The 26809-nt window shown below is 41.3% G+C and overlaps 1 protein-coding gene across 4 annotated transcripts in view; it reads right to left on the bottom strand.

Annotated features, from left to right (window-relative positions):
• Positions 1-23268, bottom strand: part of Nectin3 (nectin cell adhesion molecule 3) — a 104573-nt gene extending 81305 nt beyond the window's left edge. For 2 of the 4 annotated variants that reach the window (XR_002379990.2, XM_021185290.2), the window contains exon 1: positions 22897-23262. Coding sequence is in view for 3 of the 4 variants with exons in the window: in XM_021185290.2 (XP_021040949.1) it covers positions 22897-23056 (160 nt within the window). In the remaining variant the exon portion in view is untranslated. Of the gene's footprint in view, positions 1-22896 lie in introns of all 4 variants that reach the window. The other 2 variants (XM_029470386.1, XM_029470387.1) reach the window with 2 other exon arrangements.
• Between the last annotated feature and the right edge of the window lie 3541 nt (positions 23269-26809).

Here is a 26809-nt window from a genome sequence, read left to right on the forward strand (position 1 = left end):
CTTTGCCCCTTCTTAGAATTGAGAACAAAACACCCATGAAAGGAGTTACTGAGATAAAGTCCAGGGATCCATCCCATAATCAGCCTCCAAATGCTGACACCATTGCATACACTAGCAAGATTTTGCTGAAAGGACCCTGATATAGCTGTCTCTTTTGAGGCTATGCAATCACAGAAGTGGATGCTCACAGTCAGCTATTGGATGGATAACAGGGCCCCCAATGGAGGAGCTAGACAAAGTACCCAAGAGCTGAAAGGGTCTGCAACCCTATAGGTGGAACAATAATATGAACTAACCAGTACCCCCCAGAACTCGTGTCTCTAGCTGCATATGTATCAGAAGATGGCCTAGTCGGCTATCAGTGGAAAGAGAGGCCCATTGGTTTTGCAAACTTTATATGCCTCAGTACAGGGGAATGCCAGGGCCAAGAAGTGGGAGTGGGGAGGAGGGGGGGAGTGAAGTAGGGGAGGAGGATATTGGGGAGTTTTGGGATAGCATTGAAAATGTAAATGAAGAAAATACCTAATTAAAAAAAATTAAGTTTCGAATCTGAAGAGTCTAAGGGACAGTGAACAATCAATTTTTCTTCGTATGAGGAACACTAGCTTTATCCTAGGTGCTTCTGCCGGAAAACAATGCTAAAACATGCTGTTTCTGCTAAGCTTTGTACCATTACCTACTTAACTAACTTGAACCTGACAGGAGAGAACCTGCTCGTCAATGAAAGCACTACAACCACAAAACCCTAACACAAAACCCTAACACCTTCCAGTCATGCAGTCAGGACTTGGTGTCCCCAAAAGACAAGGAGGAAACCTACAGCTGAAGAGAGAATGGAGTTCCACATTCCATGACTAGCATGGATTAGTTCTTCAAAAGCATGTAGTGAGGATTACACTGCAGTGCCAGGGGGAAGCACACAGAGACAGTGGTTTTCTTCTCTTGTTCTTCACCCTTTGCCTCAACAAGTAAAGGAATTTTTCACAAACATGATTATATCTACTTAAATACTATCTTGTATCATATCTCGCGTTTTTTTTTTTTTTTACTTCTCACCTACAACTAATTTACACATTACAGGTCCCAATTTCTTTTAAATGTCAGTATTTATAAAGTAAATATTTATAAATAGTCTGTAAATGTTTATTTTAGTCTATGTCCAAATTAAATAACTCTAAATTTCATTAAAAAAAAAGTCTACTAAGACTTCCGAGAATTTAGAATAATTTTAAGAGCTTTTCTGAAATTTGTGTATGCCTTATCAACTCCAGACTTCAAGAAACACATTTTGAATACTCCAAATTCCTTTAAAATGATAAATATGTCATATCAAATTAAAAAACCTAAGGGAAAAAAAAGGTTTTTAAGACCCCCAATTACTTAACAGAAATAGTAGAACAGTAACATGAAGTAAATCACTATTTATATACTACAAATTTGAATATTCTTCAAATATGGATCTTTTTCTCATGTCATCACTAGAAAAGACGGACTCTGAGGTCATATTCTATATGCTTAGGGGAAAGTGTGTCACATAGAAATTGACAGAACTGAGCATTCTTTCAGCCATCAATATGTATTAAACGTGTATTTTATGCCTGACACATTTCTAGGTGGTAGTAACTCAGCTAGAGCAGAGAGATGCCAGCCTTTAATGGGTGTATTCTGATGCAGACATAATTAAGGCAATAACGTTCTGCACACACATGGCGGAGAAGGAAGCATGGCAAGGAGAGTCACTGTAGGCCGGTGTGACAGATACAAGAGTGGGAAAAGGAGGCCTCCTTACAATGAGACTGTAGCAAGAACTTTCAAAGAACAGTTCTGGCTCATTGGGGTACAGTGAGTATAAGGAGACAGGAGATGAGAGAAGCCACAAGGGAGCAGGGACCAAATTTGCGGGCTTTTGTCTTGAGTGAGATGGGAAACCATGGGGTGGGGATTTCTAGCAAGGATGAGCAAGAGTGTAGAAGCAGCAGAGAAGGCAAAGTTACTCCATGACTTGCGGTCAGCACATGTCGACTGACAGGAGGTCCATCTATCAAAGAGAACTAGAACTGTAATTCTTTGAAGAGCAAGAAGACAAGAGTTCCAAAACACAGTTTTAAACTTCTTATGTTTGAGATGCCTATTTCATAAGGAGCAATATACATAGTTGACTGAATTTCTACATACTAACAATGCAGTCAGAAAATGAACATTTTAAATATTACTGGTATTTAAATACTAATGCTGGGACCAAAAGAAGAAATAGGGATAAACCTGAGCAAAAGGGTGAAAGCTCTGCACAGCTGAAACCAAACTCAAATGCTAAGAGGAAGGTAAAGTCTAAAGGTAGCAATGGGTTCTATCTACAAATTAGGGACTGGAGAAGAGGGCACTTTAGCCCTCTGAATTGATTTGTACACTTAATGTAGTCAAAGTCTTATTGGGATTTTAGGAGGAATGAACAAGATGTGTGTAAAATTCAAATGGCACCACAAAAGTGACCTTGCCTAGGTAATAATCTCTTGGCTATGTCACCATAAGATTATTCAGTGAACATCATTAATAAATTCCTGCTCCGTAAGACATTCTTAGACAAGCCACTGACTAAATGTACAGTTTTAATGCAAACAGACCCAAACTGAAAATAGTTCCACTGTTCATTAACGAGTGAAGAACCTGTATTACATTACACAGTAAAATATTACTTCACAATAAAAAAGGAACATCCCTCTCAGTTATTAATAAGCAGGAACTTCTTCAACTCGAAAATGGCAATCTACAAAACAAAACTATTCACTTGTCGATATCTATCAAAACGAAGTTTTCACTGGAGTTGCATTGCATATATATGTCAATTTGTGAAGAATGAACATCTTAACAATAGCATGTCTTCCTATCCACAAATGTAAGAAATCACTTCATTTATTTAGTTCTTTGCTTTTATCTGGACTTTAATAGTTTTCTGCATGTAGCTTTGTACATGAAAGCTTTATTAGATTCTTATATGAACATTTCATTTTTGAGGTGCTAACGTAAATGGTCCAATTTTTACTGAAAATAATTTTTCTTCATAAGAGTATATTCTGACCTGTTTTCCCCTTCCCCAACACCTCTTGTTGCTGGTGGTAGACAAGAGGCACCAATGGTCATATGTGGCTATGAATCCTACAAATGTAATACCAGCTATCCAGATGAGATGAGCCTTCTTTTGCAGCAGAGACATGGCTGGGAATATCCTGTATCTCTGAGTGGATTTAACAACTGCTCCACAAAAGGAAATCAATACACAGCACAATAAACTGGACAAAAACTCATGTCTGGAAAATCACAGGTCCTTGATGCGTGCGGGGGGGGGGGGGGGGGGGGCTTTCTGCTATATTTTTACCTAAACTGGCATATCATTAAACTGTCTTATATTTATACACATATCAATTGCTACTACCAGCTTTAATCAGAGAGCCTCTCTTTCCAGAGAACAGCAGTAAGTGTAGAAACTCACGGGTGCCTGTAGTGTTGAAAGTAAGTGGCAGCTGAGCACTCAGCCCCAAACAGAAAACATGCTCCATTCTCTTGAATGTTTACTTTAACACTGTTGAAGAGAGGCTAGAAAAAAATGTAAGAGTCAAAGGGAGTGAACCGGCCTCAAAAATATCATCTTCATGGCATGTCCTGCCACTGTAATCATGAATTCAATAGCAACAAAAGGCTACCCCCTCTGCTCCTCCCCAACAACTGGCCAGTGAACAAACAGTCAAGCATGAGCAGGCCTTATTCCTCTAAGTGCTGCAATACTGGTTACTAAGAGACTCTGGAAGAAGAGGAGTCACTGTCTTCAGCTGTGTACCTACCTGGATAATCCCATGCCCATAATCACACATGTGGCCCTAGTTAAACTCAGTGGTTAACACAAAGACAGGAATCTTGTAGAGACTACTATGGCTTTGATAGGATCCCATGCCCTCTTCTGGTGTGTCTGAAGAAAGCTGCAGTGTACTCGTATACATAAAATAAATAAACCTTTTTCTAAAAAAGAATAAACGGCAATAACACTTACTTATGAAATAATGAAATTAGCAAAATAAAAGTATAAAACCTAGACGTTAACTCTTTCATTCCTAAATTATAAACCTTTCGGAGTATAAATATGTTTAGTCATGAACTAACACTTAAGGCTTCCACTTCATTAACGCTAACCTGAAAATTGAAAAAGCAATTACAGAAAGTATTTAAACTACTGAAATGATTTCACCTTATGCTTTTGAATGACAGAAATGCTCCTCATTTACCTGACAACATTTATGTATTTTCCTACTACCTAAGTACTTGATTTGTCACAAAATTTACAAAAGTTTATGATATGCTAAATATATTTCAGTTTCTAAAAAAAAAAAAAAGCAAACTGCAAATATCAGGAAGGAATTTTTCAGGGCATCTGATCTACCCTACTCTACAATAGAGTCGGGGTTCTTTCCATAGGGATACTTTATAACAAAAGCACAGAAAGCAGCTTTCTAGAGTTGAAAGGACATTTTTCCTGCCCTTGTCATGTGGTACACACTATATCTGAGAAAGCTTTGAAAGTTTTGCAGAAAGAGAAACTGTGTTATTTACCCAGTCTTTCCAAACTTTCATGACTTCCAAACAGCAAGGCAGAGAAAGGTTATGGTTCACCAGTCAGCATTACATCTACCCGAGGCAAACGGCCTAAGGGTTTTTATAGCAATTACCAAGACTCTTCCCTTCCCATGCCTGAGATGGTTAGTACCATCAATCTGACAGGCTGTGGACTCACCCTGGAAACAGGTTTATAGGCATGTCTGTGGGGAATCATCTAGATTCCGTTAGTTGAAGTGGGAAGACTCACCCTAATGTCAGTGGTTCCATTCAATTGGGTGGGCTATGGCTCCATCTGTACAAGGAGAAAGTAGCTGAGAACAGCATCATCTCTGCTTTCTGACTGCAATGTGACAAGCTTCCCTGAGGCCCTGCTGCCATGACTTCCCTAGGATGGTCTGTACCCAGGACTTAGATCCAAAGCAAGCCTGCCCTCTTCCTTAAGCTGCTTGTCAGCATAGTTTGTCATAGTACTGTTATAGTTTTAAATAATAAAATTAGTTAAAAACTTTTTTACCCATAACAAAATTTGTATTACACAATATTTTAATATATTATAACAACTAAGCAATTTGCAACCAAATGAATTTGTGTGGAATCCACTTCTGACTTCTTCCTTTTGGTCCTGTACTTCTGATCTTAAGTATGTGGTGGATAAAAAGAAGCAGGAATGCATACATAGGCATTAACCATCTCATAAGCGCCAGACCAAAAGAACTAGTGCTTTCAAGACATTAATCTATTCTTAAGTTTATATCAAGTTTTTTTGTTGATTAAATGCAAAATTTTATATACAAGTTAACATGAATGAATAATCTAGACCCCTCACTAAGTGTTAAGGACAGAATCTCCACAGATGTACACAGAGCTCACAGTTCAGTGGTATACTTTTCAGATACAAAACTGAAATATAAAACTATGCACGGGGATCAGCAAGAAGAGCCATAGTAGGTAAAGGTACTTCCCACCAAGCCTATGGGATGAGCTGGACTTCAGGTCACATGGTGGAGAAGAGAAGCAATTTCACAGTCCTCTAACTTCCACACATGCCTGCTATAGAAGGGCACACACATGCACACGCCACACACACCTGCCCCCCTCCATAAATAAATGTAAAATGTTTAAAGTGTAAGTAAGAGGGTAGAAATACAAAAACATAACTTTAAGCCAAACTACATTGTATTCACAAATTCTCAAAATTATCCCTAGCAACACACTGGGTATGTAAGTTTAACTTACCACTTAAAAGATGTCAATGTCACCACCTAACAAAGCCTCAACACAATTTAAAACAGTCAAACACAAGAATTAGTAGTACTAACTAACCACCAAGGAGAATTAGTACATTTGAGGTTCAGATAAACTAGGTGGATTCTCTAGTGTACCAACCTGCTCTCCTTCTGAGCCTGGAATGTGGGCATCTATTAAGCAAGGAAGCATGCCAGGATACACTCCTATGCACTGAGTCTCAAACAAGCTTCAATGGTTAGTGACATTTCACGTTTGCCATCACAGCTTTTCCTGGGACAATTAAGGGCATCCTGAGGGGCTCTGGGAGAGTACTCTGGAAGCGTGTGCCTGGTTTTCCCCAGACTGCCTTATGACCCCTTGCTAAGAATAGTGCTTGTACTGTCTTGCTGTAATAACTTGCAGCCTTAAGAATGAGAGTATGCAGCCAGGAGTGGTGGCGCACGCCTTTGATCCCAGCACTCCGGAGGCAGAGAGAGGCAGGCAGATTTCTGAGTTCAAGGCCAGCCTGGTCTACAAAGTGAGTTCCAGGACAGCCAGGGCTTTACAGAGAAACCCTGTCTCGAAACACCAAAAAATAAAAAAGTAAAAAATAAAAAAGAACGAGAGTATGCTGAGCTGTAAAGAATTCCTGAAAACCCTAACCTACCTTTCAAGAAAGCAAGCATTTGGTCATGGGCAGAGGGGAGGAGAGCTCCAGGGTGTCTATGGCAGGGACCCTAGCTGAGACTCCTAGCAGTGGGACATATGGATCCTGATGTGGCACTTCCTGTAGTCAGGCAGGTCTCCCAGTGGAGGGGTAAGGACATGCAACCCACCCACAAAAACCTTTGACCCAAAATGTGTCCTGCCTACAAGATGTGCAGGGACAAAGACAGAGCAGAGATGGGGGGAATAGCCAACCAATTCCCAAAACTGAGATCCATCCCATGGGCAAGAACCAATCCCTGACACTATTAATAATAATCTGTTATGCTTGCAGACAAGAACCTAGCATAACTGTCCTCTGAGAGGCTCTACCCAGCAGCCAATGAAAACAAATTCACAGACCACAGCCAAGCATTAAATGGAGCTCAGGGAGTCTTGTGGAAGAGTTGGGGGAAGGACTGAGGGAACCAAAGGGACAAGGACTCCACATGAAGACCAACAGAGTCAACTAACCTGGGCCCTTGGGGACTCTCAGAGACTGAACCACCAACCAAAGAGCAAACATGGGCTGGACCCAGGCCCTCTGCAGATACATAGCATTAAGTGTGACTTAGTCTTTCTGTGGTTTGCCCAACAACTGGAGAGAGGGCTGTCCCTGAATCTGTTGCCTATCTATGGATCGAGTTACCTTAATTGGGCCACCTTGTCTGGCCTCAGTGGGAGAGGATAAACCTAGCCCTCCTTGACTTGATGAGCCAAAAGGGAATAATACTAGGGGTGCGAGAGGGAGATCTGTGAGGAGTACCTGGGAGGAGAGAGTGGGTTGATATTGGGATGCAACACAAATTAGTTTAAAAAAAAAAACAAAAAGGGAAGGCAAGCATTAATTGGTATGCTCTTCCCTGGGTCTGAAAACATACATGCTAGTAACATCATACAGGGCAAACAGGTTATATTCATTTAGGGTATATAATATAAATTTAGAAATTATAAGCCATGAATTTGAAGAGAAAGGTACAGGGTGGGAAAGAAAAAAGGAATGGGGAAATGTATCAAAACTAGAAAATACTCAAAAAATTAAAACATCAAGGAACTCTTTAAAGCACTGAAATAAAAACATGGTGTATAAAGGCAAAAAAGTAACAAAAAGACACAATGTGAAAAAGTTATAGGAAAATCTTAAACATGTTTAACCTGAATTTTTGCTCTACATAAATTCACAAAATTATTTTTTAACTATGCTTATGGGTAAAATATCCATAAAGGTAAAACTTACTAAGTTTAATAAGTTCATATGTGTGTGTGTGTGTGTGTGTGTGTGTGTGTGCGTGTGCATGTGTGTAGTGATAAAAAAAAATCACAATTGTTTACTTGTCTAATAAAATAGTAAAAAATAACCATATCCTCTTTAGAAGGGGGAACAAAATGCCCATGGAAGGAGTTACAGAGACAAAGTGTGGAGCAGAGACTGAAGGAACAACCATCCAGAGACTGCCCCACCTGGGGATCCATCCCATATACAGTCACCAAACCCAGACACTATTGTGGAGGCCAAAAAGTGCTTGCTGATGGGAGCCTGATATAGCTGTCTCCTGAGAGGCTCTGCCAATGCCTGGCAAATACAGAAGTGGATGCTCACAGCCATCTATTGGACGGAGCACAGGGTCCACAATGAAGGAGCTAGAGAAAGTACCCAGAGAAAGTACCCAAGGAGCTGAAGGGGTTTGCAGTCCCATAGGAGGAACAACAATATGAACTAATCAGTACCCCAAGAGCTCCCTGGGACTAAACCACCAATCAAAGAAAACGCATGGTGGGACTCATGGCTCCAGCTGCATATGTAGCAGAGGATGGCCTAGTCGGTCATCAATGGGAGGAGAGGCCCTTGGTCCTGTGAAGGCCCTATGCCCCAGTATAGGGGAATTCCTGGGCCAGGAATGAGAGTGGGTGGGCTGGGGAGCAGGGGGAAGAGGGGAGGGGAGAGGGGATTTCCGGAGGGGAAACTAGGAAAGGGGATAACATTTGAAATGTAACTAAAGTCCAGGGCAAGTTAGACTGATCATGTTACAACTGGGCAACAGTGACAGTGAGCAGCCAAGAGAAAGTGAGCATGGGACCTGGTGAATATCATCACAGAAGTAAATTCCACACGTATGATAGTGTGCCGGGAAAACACTGGCTCTGATGACCTGAGCAAACAGTAAAGTGCTTCCACTCAGAACCACTCCAGTAAGTGGAGAGCACACAATAGATCTGCAATACATATACTAGTATCAGAAAAGATAAAAAATGTTGTGTTAACAGACAAAACTGTGGTTATTTCTGGAGACTTACAATTAAAAAGGAAAGTTAGAAGGACCTCTAGCATGCTGCTAAGGATTTATTTCTTGGCCTGAGTTGTGGCTTCTTATATTAATTCTACAGTGATTCAACAGCACACTTACATATGTAAGTTTTAATACTGCATTCACCTGTCTGAACTTCTGTCCATGCCAGCTCACACTTAGCATCTTCCAAATGCTCTATTTAATTGGCACTTTCACTTGAGCCAAGCCCAAAACAGTAACTCATACTATCACACTTTTGTCAGAAATTCAATTATGTTACAGAAAAAGATATGTTGAAGACCAAAGCCCTGATGCCTATAAAATATAACTTTATTTGAAAACAGGATTATGTACACATGTATTTAACATGTAAGATGTGGTACAATAGGATTGTTGTCCAAAACTCCCATGACATTTGTACAGAAAGAATAACATGGTCGAGGCAGTTACTCTACTGACATAGCTACAAACAACAAAGACTGACAACAGCCACAGGAACTAGTCTTCAAGACAAGACACGTGTCTATGGCAACTGAGTAAGTACGCGGTACTTATATGGCCCACAGAGGACTCTAATATATCCTATATAATTTCTGATCTTACCTCAGCCTCCCATTCAGCAAGTGCTATACTATTCTCTTAATGGATTCAATACAAAACCCCAAATGTACTCATTTCCCTGAACTTTTAATAGCTGGGATCATCATGACTTATTTTCTTCTAGTAATCTCTTATTTTAAACCTTTCACCTCCATTTTCACCATTACTATTCTAACTCAGAAAATATGTTTTATGTTAATTCACATTACTTTCCTTACATAATTTCTCTCTACCCAAAGTGTTACATATTACTTTCCCCGTATTATTTCTCTCATTCTAAACTGTCAGACATTCCATTACAGGGTACTCAAAAGGTATGCAGTATTGGGCACTATATCCTACTTTTTAATAAACTTAGTAACAAATAATTCATAAATTTCTTTTATTCCTTATAAGGTAGCTTTTATTTTTTTCAAGGTACCTAAAATAATCTCTGGGAGACTCAGTACTTAATTATCTGTAGCCACCAACATAGAATTATTACTACCACCCCATCATTCACACTTCACAAGTTCAGCTTCTGTCAGCTTGTGCCTTCAAAGCTGATCACAATTCTTCATATGTTTTACTTCATTTCTTCCAGCTATCATTCACACTGATTTATTTCAAAATATATCACTAAAATCATGAAATATCAAATCCTTCCCTGTCTATAACTTTCCTCTCTCCCTATGATTTTATTTCCCTCACCTTAGAAGGTTCTTCTACTACGAAGACTCCTTAAAGATCAGCCTCTCTTATGTTTTCTGTTTCTGAACCTTGCTATATCCTATTTCCCATGTGCATCTCCCATGCCTTCCCTCCAGATCTAGAGGTCATAAAATTCAAGTGGACAAGAACAGGCTTCCCTTTCATTGTCTATACATGGACAACTTCAGGTAATGTATTTTCCTGAGCTACAATAAGCCTAAGTCTGCCCTAAAAGCCCTCAAAATGCATGATCTTCCTGCCTTAGCCTCCCAAGTAGCTGGTTTTACAGGCCTATGCCACAAAATCTAGTATCCAATTTCATCAAAGTCAGTGTCAGAGGCAAAGCTAAACTATCCAGTGCTTTGAAGAGTAAAGTCCTGGGCAGCCTCTTCAATGGGATTTGATCTATACTTCTGGACTCCCAAGTAGCTTCCTTCAGTTCCATATCTGCACCACTCACTGTCCTCCAATCATTTACTTTAGCTGGAGTCAAGTTCTGGGCACTCCTTAGCTGAGAACTCTTGAATCTTAATGTCTTAGAGCTTGGGACAATACCAGGCTGGTGATTTAAACAAGGTATCGCCTTAAACACTGAAGAGCCAAAAGTCTGATATAAGTGTGCTAGCATGGTCCAGTTCCTGCCAACAGGTCTTCCTGCCTTGTGGATTATTATTTTCTTGCTGTACTATCCTTCCGACCTATTCAAACTCAGTCACCTGAGCGACTCACTAACACTACCACAGTGGGGATTAGAGGTCAACACCTAAATGAAGGAGAGACGCATACATTCAGTTCCTAATGAGCTGATTCACTCTTCACTCTCCATTTTATCTTTCCCAAGAGGAGGCCCTAGCCTGTATCTCCACTAGACCCTCACTGGATAATACATTGGGACTTGACATTTTCCCCCTTCTCTTTGTACTAAAATTATTGAGTCCTGGGACTTAGAGAGATGGCTCTATGGTTAAGAGCTCTCAGTGCTCTTAGAAAGGTCATTAATTTGGCTCCTAGCACTCACATTTGCAGCAGCTTAACTCCAACTCCCGGGAATCTGATGCCCTCTTACTGCACTCCTTGGGCATACACATGCACGCACACAATTTAATAAGGCAGAGTCCTTGATGCTTCAATGTTTTTCTTCCTGACTAGTAATCTACTCTTTTCCCCTTCCTTCCTCTATGACACAAGCCGGGTCTCATGTATTCTAGACCTGCTTCTAAGAATGACTCTGAGCGTCTGCTCCTCCTAACCCTACCCTCCTCACAGATTCCAGGTGTGAGTCGCAATACGTGATTTGTGTGATGCTGGGAATCAGACCCAGGGCCCATGTATGCTAAGCAAGCATTGTAGTAGCTAAACTATATCTCCAGTGCTTGTAGAAAATACAGGTATGGCCTGGCACACTGCACTTCTAAATAAGAGAAATGGCACGTCATGATCCCGAGGAGAGAACACTGAATTCTGAGGTCGATGGCCTGTGGACAAGTCTGCACTCCTCAGCTCCTTTAATGTGCTTCTTTCCTGTGGTGTTAGTGTTCGCGATCCAATCCAGGGTAATGGAAAGCCCTGCCAAGGTTGAGATGGGCCCTGCCCCACATGCACCACATTTACCAAAGTTTTTCCCAGCCATCTTTTCTTCTTTGTTTCTGTCCTCTTGCTTTTCAAATGTAAACTCCCCCCCCCAAGAATTCATTAATAATCATGCCAACAGACTCAATATCAAACAAACATCAACTACCATCAAATCTTCTCTACTAAAGAAATTACTTATTTTTTTCCCTACACTCATGCCTGAAGGACATCTTTTTTTTTTTAAAGATTTATTTATTATATTAAGTATGCTGCAGCTGTCTTCAGCCACACCAGTAAATGGTGTCAGATCTCATTACGGATGGTTGTGAGCCACCATGTGGTTGCTGGGATTTGAACTCAGGACTTTCAGAAGAGCAGTCGGTGCTCTTAACTGCTGAGCCATCTCTCCAGCCCAAGAAATTACTTATTTAATTTAGCTTCAGGCAAGTTCTCCAGACAAGGGCATAATGCAATCAGATTATTTGACAAAATATCACAACAATGGCCTGTAGTCCAACTGCTACTTCTTCTTTGTTCTACCTCTGAAACTTGACAAGCCAGGTCTCCCTTGTAGACATTTCCTCCTATAACAATGCCTTGTTGAGCTCTGTTTACAACATTCAACAGCTTTCTAGTCCAAACTTCCAAAGCTCTTCATGTTCCTTAAAAAAAAAAAAAAAATGTACCCAAGTTCTTCACATCAATGCTCCATTTTCTCTTATTAATCACTTTTCTTTTGCTGTTACAAAACAACTTAAGAAATTGGTTTGTCTGGGTGTTGGCTCCAGAGGAAAGTCCATAATGGCAGAGAAGGAACTGCATGGAAGCAAGAGTAGGAGCTGAGCATGGCACTTCCCATCAACACAAAGTGCAGAGGGAGCAGGAACTCATTCATGTGCTTCCTCCAGTGAGGCCCCCAACTCCCAACACTGCCTAAGTTCCCCAAAAATCATCTACTGAAGACCATGTGTTTAAATACATAAGCCTATAGCACACATTTCTCATTCAAACCACCATAGCTCCTGTTAACCAGTGTAATCTTAGCTAAGAAAAATAACTACTTGCCTCCATCAAGTTCCTATTTGAATACCACAGAAAAACTCATTCCTTCTAGAATCCTTACCCCAGTAGTCTTTTCAACATACTATCTTCTACCTCATTAGATTCCCTCATAATGGTAAATGTAAATGTTTCATCCAAATTCAGCCAAAAATGTTAGATTCCTCCTCAAGTCCTTCTCCATCAATAGCAAAAGATATTCTTCCTATAATCCTTCAAACAACTTTCATTTACTTTTATGATTCCAGAGACAGAAGACAAGGTCTCATGCAAGATAAACCTGGGCTCTGCCACTGAGCTATATGCTCAAATCTCTTGTTACTCTTTACTTTAAGACAACGTCTCACTATGCTGCTAGGCTCATATTCCTGAACTTTCAACTGAAATCCTCCTGTCTCAGCCCTGTAAGTAGCTGAGACTACTGACCTGCACCACCAAGTCCTATGCCACAACACTGCACACGTGCTCTGCTGTGGATGTAGAGTAGAACTTAATTTCCACAGCAATTTTGTGAATGAAGTATCATTTAAAAGTAGAAATTAAATTTTCTCTCTCTCACTCCTCTCTCTCTCTCCCCTCTCCCCCCTTCCTGTCTCTCTCTCTCTCTTTCTCTCTCTCTCTCTCTCTCTCTCTCTCTCTCTCTCTCTCTCTCTGTCTCTCTCTCTCTCTCTCTCTCACTCACTCACACACACACACACACACACACACACCCCTCTTCACTGATGATCTCCTGACACTGAACTTCGTATTTCTTAGGCAAAGGCCATATAGCTCAATGGGAGAGCATGTTCAAGGCCTAAAGTTTGGTCCTGGGCACTGTAAAAAGAAATAAACTGCACATGTCTTAAGGCCCAGTATTCCAAAGGGGTGTTCTTTGTTTAATCAAACGTGGGGAAGTCTCATTCCTATTTGAAATAACAATTTTACTCAGCTCAACTCTACTTGTCTCCTCTGGGCTTCCTTGGTCATCATTCCTGAAAGTCCATGGCACACTCTCTGGTATCATGGCCTGATTAAGTCAATGAGCAGCATCTCCCTCCAATCCAATTGCTAAGTCCTTTAACTTCTATGTAACAAGATCAAGTGTTATAACTATCTAAACCTTATTATATTTAAACTATAAATATTATTCCACCCACTCTTTAAACTTAAGCTTCACAAATCAACAAGTACTCTACCCATCTGATAGGAAAAGCAGCAATTAATACAGAGGCATTACTCCAGACGACTGTAGAGGGCAGCAAAGCAACACAAGTATCCTCAGAGAAAACCCTGATCTTAAACTACACCATCAACATTAAAGCTTTCCAGGACAAGAGGCCTGTGGAATGTTATAAAAATCTGCAGAATACACACACACACACACACACACACACACACACACACACACACATTATCCATGTATTTAAGTGTGTTTATATATAAATAAATAGTTTACTAAACAATGCATGGCTTCAAAATAGGTACCATAATTACTACTAATTACTTTCAGTCTTGAACTGAAAAGGTTTTCTCACTGAAACTATGAAAATAATTTTTACTTTTAAACTATCTTCTTAGATACAGAAATAAAATGTCATACTTTAACCAGGCAGCCATATTTTTTTAAAACATACCTGTTCATTACTATTGCCAACCCTAGACTTTAAATACTGTCTTTTTTCATTTCAAAACCAGTCAGGTATAGGATCTATATCAACTTATAAAAAAAAGAGAACCTTTTGACATTACACTAATATACAATAAACAAAAGAAAACGGCAACTATTCACTGGTATTTTATGTTAAATTTCATTCTGTTTAAATGTTGCTTGTGAATAAGAAACTAATATCAAAATTGATATTCAATACGAATGTGTTACTGACATGTTTCTAGAGGCTTATGCTAGTTATTTGTCTTTTTCAAGTTTTACAAGAATTGCAAGAATTCAGAGTAGCTATGTCAGCTATGAACATAAGCACACTTCCCAGTTAGTGAGAGAATGCTGCTGAAGTTGTAGCCCTGCACAAGGTCCCAGTGCTCTTTGTGTGCATTATCCCACCCCACTGTGAGTTGTAATCGCTTCAAAAACAATTAAGTAAAAGGCATTGAAAAAAAAACATTTTTTCTAAGTAAAGGACGTAACCAATTTCTAAACCGGTTAAAATCATTTTACCGCCTGCCTTAGCATTAAGTTGAACTTAGAGCCATAAACAATTATCTCTAATTTAAATCAAATTGGATCCACAATGACAAGACCATTATGAAATGAATTGTAACCATTATGAAATTAATTTTAACCTAACTCAGTGTAGCTATACTTAAGAAATTTTATTCTAAGTCTTCAAAAACAAAGGCCTAAAATATTTTGTAAAGACAATCATTTCTATCCTGCCCAATTCACAGAATCACTTGTTTAGAGCTAGTCCTGTCGAGTTTTGCAGTGCCGAATTCATTATACTTTTGTTCTCTGAAGAGTGCAGGTCATTCTTAATTGTACCATTCTAAGTTACTGACTTGAAGGGCTGGCTCTATGCACAACCTACTTTTAGGTTTTCTACTTGGTACTTTCATGTCTTCCCCAACAGCAGCTCTGGAATATTTGCATTATAAGATAACATGCTACCAATCCCAAGTCTACCCACTTCATGCACATCATAAAGAAATACCCCCACTGGAAGCTGTTTAAACTACATCCACACTACTTAAATAACAACGCATAGCTGATTTTACAATACCACTGAAGAAAATTTACATTCCTCCAAAAGGGCTATTTTATTGAACCTCTTCAAATGCAAAATGGGTATAGCAATGAGAAGCCAACAGATAAAACAAAGCAAAACAAGCCACAGTGGGAAAGCACTGCAGGTAACAAAGCCCAGCCTATCAATCTTCCCTAGTTTGCACCTCAAATTTAAAATACATCTCAACAGTTCATAGCTCCCTTAACATATTTTGTATAGTATAGTTTTTACAATATAATAAGCATTTAATAAAAAGAAGTTAAAATAGATTGCTTCATGAAGCAAGCTTTTAGACCACTAATAATCTAATGCACACTGTGAACTTTTTTGTGAGAGGTATTAATTATTTAGTATATACCTTTTCCAATTCTCAAATACATTAATCATGGTATTTTCTTCCTAAGACGAATGTTCCATGAAAAAGACCTACCAACACTATTCTGAACATAAAACCACAGGAAAATGGATTTACATTCTCACAGTACGTATGCAGCTGTGAGGGACACCTTAATGAGGAAAGCCATTCTTACAGCAAGTACTTTAGGTTGTAAGTTGGTAAAACAATGTGATTATAGGCCCATAGAGGATAACGTACTTCAGAGACAATTCATAGTTTACAGCTTCAATGTCTGAAGTGGTAGCCATCAGCTACAGTACATCTCACTATTAAGAGCATTCAGTGTGGCTTATCCAAACTGAACCTATCTGTAGGTATAAAATGCCAGGACTTCAAAAACTCTAACATAAAAATAAATAATCTACAATTTGAATATCAACTATATGCTGAAATGGTATTTGGTTATCTCATGTCATGTTTACTTTTTAAACCTTTAAATGCAATGTTAGGAAAACACGATTGGGGGCTGGTGAGATGGCTCAGTGGGTAAGAGCGCCCGACTGCTCTTCCGAAGGTCCAGAGTTCAAATCCCAGCAACCACATGGTGGCTCACAACCATCTGTAACGAAATCTGACTCCCTCTTCTGGAGTGTCTGAAGACAGCAACAGTGTACTTACATATAATGAATGAATAAATAAATAAATAAATAAAATCTTTTAAAAAAAAAAGAGGAAAACACGATTGTGTAGGTCCTATTACACCATATTGTACACATGTGCACTTAAGACTAAACTTGATTTTGTTGCTAAACTCTTGAAGTCAGGAAACTCGAGTGGCCCACCCCCACCCCATTGAGAAGTACATGCAAATACAGAAGGGTGAAGAAGATGGTGCAGTGTGTCTCTTTCAAAATCTGCTCACCTCGACAGGCTGTAAATAAAAAGGTTGCAACAAGGAGAATCATCTGGGGGAAGATTCTAAAAGTGTCTCTCAAGACACCTTGAAACTCCATGCTCTCCAACTCACAATACACAACTCTTCCACTACCTACTACGATTAGTACAATGAATGGTAAGCAATCAATAACCATACACTAGTTTAAAGTACATACGTGAAATCCATAAGCGTAAGTTATCCTAAGGTAACCATAAAATATGCAATAGAGACGTATCAAGACAAATGTGAGGCAATCCTCACTGAAATTTTAAGTTGATGGCCTATAAGAGAGCCATTTAGGAAAAAAGCTTCAAGTCCACCCTTAAAAATGTTTCCAACAAACCTAAATGAATGAACTGTCAGACTCTACCAAAAAATAATAAAAATCATACAGGGAAGAGAGAAGGCTCAGTTGTTAAGGTGCTTTTCATGCAAGGAAAAAAGAGTACTGGGGTTCAAATTCCCAGAATGCACATAAACGCTGGGAGGTTGTAATTGCAACCCTGGAAGGAACAGGCAACTCCAGGCTAGCCAGACCAGCCCTGTCTTCCAGCTCTGGGCTCAATTGAGAGATCTTGCCTCAAGGAATAATGTAGAGAATAGACAGAGACTGACAATCTCTACCTCCATGTATACACCCATATACATGAACCTACATAAATATGTGCACCCACACATATGTGGACATGCATACACATACATGCATACATATGAAAAAATACATAAGCTGGGTGTGGTGACTAATGCTTTTAATTCCAGCACCTGGAGGCTAGAGGCACACTGGAGCTCTCTAGTTTGAGGCCAACCTGGTCTACATAGTGAGTTCCAAGATAGACATATCTACATAATGAGACTTTGTGTCCAAAAAGCAAAGAATATAAGTAATTTTTAAAAATTAAGATCATGAGCTTAATGAAATTCAGTAAAATATCTGTGTCTAAGAATTAAAGGGCAATTTTAAGCAAAAATGTATTTAAAAACCAAAGTATGACAAATTAATGATGTTTGGATATTCGAAGTGTTTTCAGAATGCTTGGCACACAGAATACTTAAAATTCTATTATCGTCTTAAGGATTACTTTACTTTGATTTGCATATTAATAGTAATTATTAATTAAATGTCTTATCTTTTGAAAACCATATAGTTCTTACTGTCAATTTTTATGGAGACTAAGAGTTAATATGATAATGTATAGAAATACTACTTTTTTTTAAAGATGTATTTATTTATTATATAAAAATACATTGTAGCTGTCTTCTGACGCTCCAGAAGAGGGCATCGGATCTCTTTACAGATGGTTGTGAGCCACCATGTGGTTTCTGGATTTGAACTCAGGACCTTAGGAAGAGCAGTCAGTCAAAATTCTGTTTTTAATAAGACTATCATAGCTATCTTCTCTTCAATTAGTTTTTAATGACTAGCAATACTATAAAGTTTTATTTAACTATACAGATGCAAGATGCATTATCAAAATTTGTAAGCTAATGCATATGTATATATGTATGTATGTATGTGTATGTAAATATGTGAGTAGGTTGAACATCCAATATCCCAAAAGCTGAAATTCAAAATGTTTACAAATAAAAACCTTTGCACATGCCACACGTAGAAAATACCATACTATGCATGAAGTTAGTAGAAACATTGAGATTACCTTCAAGTTCAGTGCATAAGGAGTATAGGAACCCTGAGCACATGTAGATCAGGCCTATCATGATGATACCTGTCCTCATCACCTAGGTGAGCATCCCAACACTCAAGACTCAGCGCAAGAGAGATGGCTCAGCAGTAAAGAGCACTTGTTGCTGCTGTAGGGGATCCGAGTTCAGTTCCCAGCACCCACCCACATGGTGGTTCACAACAATTCTCATCTCCAGTTCCAGAGGATCTGACGCCCTCTTCTGACCTCCATGAGCACCAGGCACATGGGAGATTCCCAACAAGCAAGCACATTTTTTCACATAAAATAAAATATTCTAATTTTTTTTTTAATCTTAAATCTGAAACATACCCAATCCCAAGCATTTCAAATTGAGAGTCTCATGACATAAACAAGTCTGGCATAAATAGGGTGTGCCAATAAATACACAGTATAAAAACACACACATACAACTCAATAGTTATGCTTCTTTCTGATGCTGTAGAGGGAAGCCAAGTTTTATTTTATTTGCTTCTAAATTTGGTTGCCACTCCAATAACTCATAACAACCCTAACCTGATGTTATAGATACAGAGAGTAGTGTACAAATCGTGTCTCCCTTCCCTTCTCCACCCCACATGTTCAATATAATCACTCATTTTTCTAAGTGACCCTATGGAAACTTGCCAAATCTTAAAAACACATTCAACATGGCTAAGGGAGGATTCAAGTAGTTTCCACACTGATACACATTTAATTTGACTATATTCTAGTTTTCTGAAACAGCTACCTCTTTATATAAGGTATATCTAATAAATATTTCTGATTATGTTATACAGTCATAAATATGCAAAATGTCAATTAATTACAAGACTCTATTTGGGATTAAGAGTCACCTAATCCAGGACTGACTGTTTATAATATACAATGTAATAAAAGCTAGCATGCATGAGCTACCACATCCATGTACTCTAAGTGTTTTAGTTAATTCTTTAATATCCTAAGAACCGTATTAGTAAGATACTATGTAACCTGCCAATAATTAATTTTTAATAAGTGGTAGTGTTCATTCCTAATCAGATGGACTTTTTAGTGACTAAATCCTAAATTTCAGTGAGCAGGTGAGCAAAGGGAGACTGATATTACATCACTAAACTGTCTAACTTCAAGATCTGACTCAGCTGAGCCAGGATGTACTTCAGTTGTAAAAGTACCTGCTTAGAACACACAATTCCCTGGATTCCATCCCTAGAGAATATACACATAGCCACACATACATACAACAACAAAGTGAGTTTTGCCTTCATCTAGGTCTGTTTACCTAATGTTCTCCTGTCCCCTTTAGACCAGACTCATTTAGAAGCTCAGAGGACCTCACATGCATCTCTACAGAAACACTAAACTTTCCTGCACTCACCTTCCTTTCTGTCTATGGGCAACACACTGCCAACTATGCATTCCCAAGTGCTTACAAAGACCTAAAGCTATGTAAAGTGTGTTTAAAGATTTGCTATTATATGGTAGCTGCCTATTTGCCACCACCTTCTAAACATTTGTCATAAGACAAAGCCTTGACCAAAAGGCTTTGACCAAGTCGCAGAATCCAAAGACAAATGGCCCTAGAAGGGGCAAAACTTCACCTTCTAACTCTTCAGTGCCATGTTCCTGCTAAAACAATGTTCTCAACCTCCCAGGAAAAACGTAGAAAAAAAGAGTGAGACACATACAATAATCATCAATTGATAATTATGATCACAAAGGAATATGGAATTTCAGACTTAAAAAAATTAGGTTTGAGTCAGATGTTGTAGAAACTTGGTCCCTTAGACCTTGTAACTAGAAATGTCTTAGACTTGAAAAACCCGGCAATTTTTCCACCACTGAAGCTGTCATTTAAAAACTTCAGCTCTCAAAGCATAAATATGGTTGCATACTTACATAATCCCAGAATTTAGGAGGTTAACAGGTGGATCAGGCATTTCCAGCCAATGTCAACTACACAGTGATACCCTGTCCCCAACCCCCAGGAGAAAAGTTTAGCTGTTCAAATGAGATCATACAGTCCCCAAACCCATACAAACTCCGGCATTTACAAGGTCTAACCTCGATGAGGGATATTTTTAGCAGTCAAATTAGCATGATGATGTTAACCACAACAACTAACACAATGCTGAATTTAAATAACTTATCAAGAAAAATTTAAAACTGCAAATGATTAAAAGAAGAACATTCTGATTAACAATCAGATAGGGTCATCTTTTTAAAGTCAAAAAATCAAATGAGTCCATTCAATCATTCAAAAGGAGTCATTCAAACAGTAGGCATGAGTCAAATCATGTTAGTGCTGTGTGGAATGTTAATATTACTATCATTCATATATCAACAGGTTGTTAGCAAGGGAAATTAAAAAAACTGACAGGAAAATTCTGTTTCTATACTGACTAAGTCAAGCCAACTGTGTCCTATTCCTGCTTCCTAAAATAGAGGCTTATTAAAAAAAACGTGTCATAAGCACTTGCAAATTAGGGTGTTATAACACAAGCTCAAAAAGGCAGCCCTTTAAGTGAGTGGGACCCAGTAGCGTTGGCTCTTATCTATATCTACAACAGCAAGCAGAGCTGACTCTGAAAACTCCCATACAGACCTCCTCTAGAGCAGTGTTCTTCCCCACACTGCTTAGTTGACTGGGCTCTAAAATAACTGGTCACCCTTCTCCCCTAGAACACTATCAAGGAACTCCTTAAAATGTATTTTCTATGTAAAAACTAATGTTTGCGCCCAGATGTAATCAACTACTCACTGACACAACCAATGTAAACTCTATTTTCCCTATCAACTTTTGCATCACTTCAGTCTCCCCTTGGGTTTTGTCTACACAGAAAGCCTTCTAGACCTAGAAACACTCCTTCAGTACTTACAACAAACTAAGTCACCACAGTAAAATGTTTGTACCACACACACACACACACACACTTCCAAGTATCCTGGAACTGAAATCCTAATAAGGACCATCCACGAGCCACCTTAATGGCTCATAAGAACAGTATACAAATTCAATGTAGAACTTAATATTACCTTAAGGGGGGGGGGGGTAAAGGCTTAAAACTTACAGGACTAAAAGCTGTTGTCTCGGGACCAAACATCTGGAGAGTGGGGATATGAAACTGAACATGCTGGACATGATAGCATGTCGTTTCTCACAAAGCACTCCATGTAAATCAAAACCTTGCCTTACAGCACTGGAAATGTACTAAAATTCTCAGTCTGTAAGTGGCACTCAACCTCAACATAATTTCCTCTCCCTATGAACTAACTACCCTGACTCACCTACCAGGAGCAGATTTTTTCTTTCTTCTGCATCAGAGCACTAAGGAAATTTGTTCACATCTCTCCCTTCTAATAAATACTGGTACATCAGCTTTTAAGATTTCATATGCACTGAGAACCATTGTCTGAAAAAAAATCTAAATCTAAGTTTTATTCCTCCATCTTTCCCGTCAGCAATCCTTAAATAAACAACACCTTGCGGCATTTTGATATTACCCAGACATTCAATCGCCTAAGACTGACTGGTAGCTTTATTTCACCAAATCAATGCTGTCCACTGATTACCTGTCCACTGATTACCACGTCCACTTCTCTAGCATGAAAAGTAAATATATCATTTCATTTTCATCTTCCTTAAAAAAAAAAAAAAAAAAAAAAAAGTAGGTCTCTAAAACTAGTCTCAGATTCCGGGAACGGAACTTACAAAGAGATTATTAGCTCCTAAATCTGGAATAAAAGAGGCACACTGGAGAAACCCGGGGCTACTTGTTTCAACAGCCAGGGGACAGTAGGTGCAATATGTATTCAAAAGGTAAATCTTGCGTCCCCGAGAACAAGGTTTTCTTCTACAATAACCAGGGGCCGCGTGAAGGACGTCCAAAAATTGGAAGGCGGCGTGAGGGTACCATCTGGGAGCAACCCAAAGATCCAAAGGTTACCAGGGCACGAATCGTGCTGGAAGGGGGATGCAGGCGCAGGGTGGGTTTTTAAGATGGTGCCTTCTCCCGGAGGCCAGGAGGCGTGGACCCGAAGGCTACAGTGCGCTGGGCTAGTGTCCACAGGGTTTCCGGACTTGCAGCTCAAGTTTCATCGGAGAAAGAAGGAGGCGGCAACAAGCATCCCGGCATCCTAACCTCAGCCCAGAAGTCCGCGCTCTCCGCTTCGGCGCATCAGCTCGGAAGTAACGGTTCCCGGGGCACGCGGGGCTCCGCGCACCGAGCTCCACCGCCAGCCCTGGGGGCCCAGCGCGACGACCCGCGCGGCCTCGGGGGGGCGGGAAGCCAGCGGTCGGCGCCCTGTTCGCTCTCCCTGCCCTTCCCGGGCCTCGCCCGGGGCGCGGCGAAAAGTTTCCAGGCAAAGTCCGCGGCGGCCGCTCGCGCAGCCAACCGCCCGGCACAACCGCCTCGCCCAGCCTCGCCGCCCGCGCCCGCCCCGCTCAGCCCCCTCGCTCGCCCGCTTCACCTACCACAGAGCCGGGAGAAGAGAAGCAGGGGAATAAGCAGCAGCAGCAGCGGCGGCGGCGTCGGGGCCGGCAGCAGCAGTCCGACCGCGGGAGGAAACGCCGAGGAAAGTTGTGCTTTGCCGCCTCCAGGACACAACGGGGCCGGGCCCGGGGTCCGCGCCATGCCCGCCTTGCCCCGGCCCACCCGCTCGCCCGCGCCCCGGCGCCTCAGGCTCTGGGTGGCGGCGGCGGCGGCGGCCGCGGCGCGGAAGGGCCAGCGCGCGTGTCCTCAACCCCCGGCTCCTGCGCCGTCGCCGCCCGCCGCCACTCGGCCGAGCGCTCGCGGCTGCCTCGACTCCGCCGTCGCCGATGCCACTGCCGAGGCTGAAGCGGGAGCCGCCCGCCGCCGCCGCCGCCGCCACTCCCCTCCCCGCGGTCCCCGCCCGCCGCGAACTCCTGGGAACTCGGAACGCACCACCCCGCCCTGCGGGAGGGGGAGCCGCCGACCCTCACTACCGGGACGAGCCCGCCCTCCCTGCCGCCGGGCTGCCTGGACGCCGGCCGAGCCGCCCGCCGAGTCTCCTCCCACCCTCTCTCCCCACACGCTCCTCCCACTTCCAAAAGAAAAAAAAAAAAAAACTTCATCCACTTGGAAAACCGGGCTTCTCCCGAGGCTAAGCAATCTGGACCAGGCAAGGCGGCCCCGCCCCTCGGCCCCGCCTCGTCTCCCCCCCTCGCCAGCGCTGGAGATGGTCTCGCCCACTCCGCCCCTCGCGGGGCCGGGGCCGCCGGGGCACACCGAGGCGCTCCGAGGCGGAGGGCTGCGGGACTCCTAATCTTGCCTTTCTCTCCTCCAGAGTGGCGAGGTTCCCCCAGCGGGACCGGGGATAACCAGGGGGGTGAGGGGAAGGCAAGATGAGGGTACCGGCTCTCCGCGGGTCGGAGCGGGGGGTTGCCTAATTTGGGAAGCTGGATACCGCGGGGCTGGACCAGCCTTCTCCCTCCTTACCCAGGCGTAGGGACTGAAAGGAGATTCTCCACTCCTCCCTCCTCCCCAGGAGCATCCCGGTTCTCCTCTGTCCCGGCCGCGCGTTGGCCCAGGCGTTTAGCCGGCTTTTTACTCCGGGAGGGAGGCTTGTTGGAAGGGTCAGCGGAGCTGCCGGAGGACAAGAGGGGAAGGTTTGCTCTCTAGCTCTTGCTTCTCTTGGGCCGCCCGTTTGTCCACTTTCTGCGCCAGGCGACCGGCAACAGGAGGCCATGGATCTCCCATGCGAGGGCTTCGAGTGTGGTCTTGTTTTCTCTTTGATTGTTCGCATGTTCGCACTTGTAATTTTATTTTCTCGCGTGTCTCTCTTTGAGTTATTCTCAGAAAACTGACCTCGGGGAGTATTAAACATTTACCCTTAAGGGAAGCATCTGTGATTCACCATAACTCTCCCTCAGACCCCCAAAGCTTGTCTGCCCTTCCCTCCTCCTCTATCCGCCACGCACAGCCGGAGTGACTTGACCTTGAAGCCCCAGTTACTGTAGGAGGAAGGAGATGGATGAACAGTTTGGGCTATCTGCGGAGGTGGTGGAAGCGGAGGACACCGTCCGGAGGCCGGACACCATTAATTTTATGTTGTCCTACCATCCCCACCAGATAGCTAAAGATGTGCTCCAATAAGAATAACATCAGCCACCCAGAGAGGAGCCTGTGGCAGCTAAAGTAAAGCTTGCCTGGTGCCCACGACAACGTTGTGCTCAAGACTGAATCACTGGGATCTCCTCGGCTTAACACACTGATTTATGATGTCTTACTCACCCCGGTAGCATCCTATCCAGTCTCTCTTCTTTTTTTATCTTGCTCCCAGCACTGGGGCTACTTGTATTCATTACTTCCACCCCTTCCGTCTTTCTCCCTCCATCTGCCCGCCCCAGTCTTCCTGCAATCACTGCCTTCTATCACCTATCCACCTATCCTCCAGATGCACTTATGAATAAACCTTGCCCTGCATTGCTGGGGAGATCCCCCGGATGATGCTCATAATTGACAAACTGTAGCTATTGTGACATCCCCTCAGCTGTGCTGACACTACTGTTTCCCTAGAGAACACTTCTTCCCCTATTTTCACATTCCCTAAATCTAATTTCACTGCTAAATTTAGACAGAGCCCACTGCTACAACCACCAGCTAATTATCTGTTTAGATAGCACTTTAACACGTTGCTGCGATTCAGTTAAATGTTAACCAAAATTTTAATATCGTTAGCCAATTTCATTTCCCCAGTCTTCCCCTGATGGCTCCAGATTCCAGGAAAAATAATTTAGCTAACATTTTTTAAAGGTGCCAAAGGCTTAATTCGGGGGCTACTATGCAGTCTGCTGAGAAGAATAAGGAATTAACAGGTTGAGGCTATCTCCAAAGGGTGATCTGGAGCTTTTAAACAATCCTCTCTCTATGAAAACAGTTGATAGTAGAATGTAATTCTATTCCCTCACATAAATGAAGCAAAAACGTGGAGAACGTACTTATAGACATGATATAATGAATAAACGAGCAATGTGCTGGTGTTTTATGTGAATATACGCATTATGTGCTAATAATAATAATTTGTGTTGATATGGCATCTTCAGCCAGAGATGTCAAAGCACATGTTCGTATCACAGGGAAGGTGGCAATTACTATTATCCCTGCTTGACAGTTGGAGGAACCTAGGTACAGAGGTTAAGTGCTCTGCCAACCCTGCCTGCCATATGCACACATACAGTTTTTTTTTTTTTTTTTGGCTTTTTTTTTTTTTTCTGCCAGAATTTCCTTCTTGCCTTCCTGTGAACAACACTGAGCCCTCGGGATTTCTTTTTAAGTAAAAACTTTACTTAGGCAATATGATTTTCTGCTTTCCAAATGTCTAGTCTGAGATTACTTCCCCTAATGGACATTATTACTCGGCACACAATAAAAAGATTTTCCATTTCATAGTAAAACTTGTTTTTTCCCCAAAGACTAGAATTATTGATTTTCTTTTAAACCTTTAACATGAGAACACTATTGGGCTTCATAATTTCAGTTGTCTAACTTTACAGATAAATTCCCATTAATATGGTTGAAGAAATAATTCTTAACTAATCAATTAAAAATTTTTGATCCCATTTCATATGGAAATATATATTGCATGCTAGGAAAAACATGTGAAGAATGAGCGACACGAGCCTAAAGCCAACGAGAGTTTCATCACTTAAGGTTAAGCATCAATAGGGCTCAATCCCACTTTTAGTTTTAAAGACTTTTTGCCAATTATCAGACTTCATTAACTCTTAACTAAAAAACAGATTTTCTATTCACAGTGAAGTAATTATGGAGAGTGATGGGAATTTTAAGTTGGTTCAAGAGTTTGAGACTAGTAAAATCCTTGACAAAACAAGCCCTTTGTCATCAGGTTGGACACTATATATGTAAACCAATTGTTCCTACCATCAGTAACCCCATTAAAGAAGCATTCCTTTTCCCTAGTGGATGAGGTGAACATAGAATGTTTGAACTTTGGTACCATATAGACACTAAAGATGATGTGAGCCACTTAGGCTGCCAGGATTCTGAGAAAGAGTTGTGCAAATGACTACAAGCAAGGCACAAATTCACAAAATCGTCTACCACTCTCAGAAGTTTCAACCTCGTATCAAATGCAATTCATATTAAAAAGATCATTATTTTGCACTGCCTCCATTTCCTTAGGTGCTTGCCCAGCTTTCACATTATCGTTGAGATGGTCAAGGGTAAACCCCATGAACCACCTCCGTACCTTTCTGTCCACTTAATTCAGTTCGTCTTCTCCACACATGTAATGTGTAATGTCTGTTGTCATTTCACCTGCAAGGGCACACGGGTTCCTTCCTATTTTCTCACTACTAATATGGAAGCACTTGGAAGAGTACGATAAAGGCCTCAGTTGGATGG

This window comes from Mus caroli, chromosome 16 (genome assembly GCF_900094665.2).
Source record: "Mus caroli chromosome 16, CAROLI_EIJ_v1.1, whole genome shotgun sequence".
Taxonomy (NCBI): domain Eukaryota; kingdom Metazoa; phylum Chordata; class Mammalia; order Rodentia; family Muridae; genus Mus; species Mus caroli.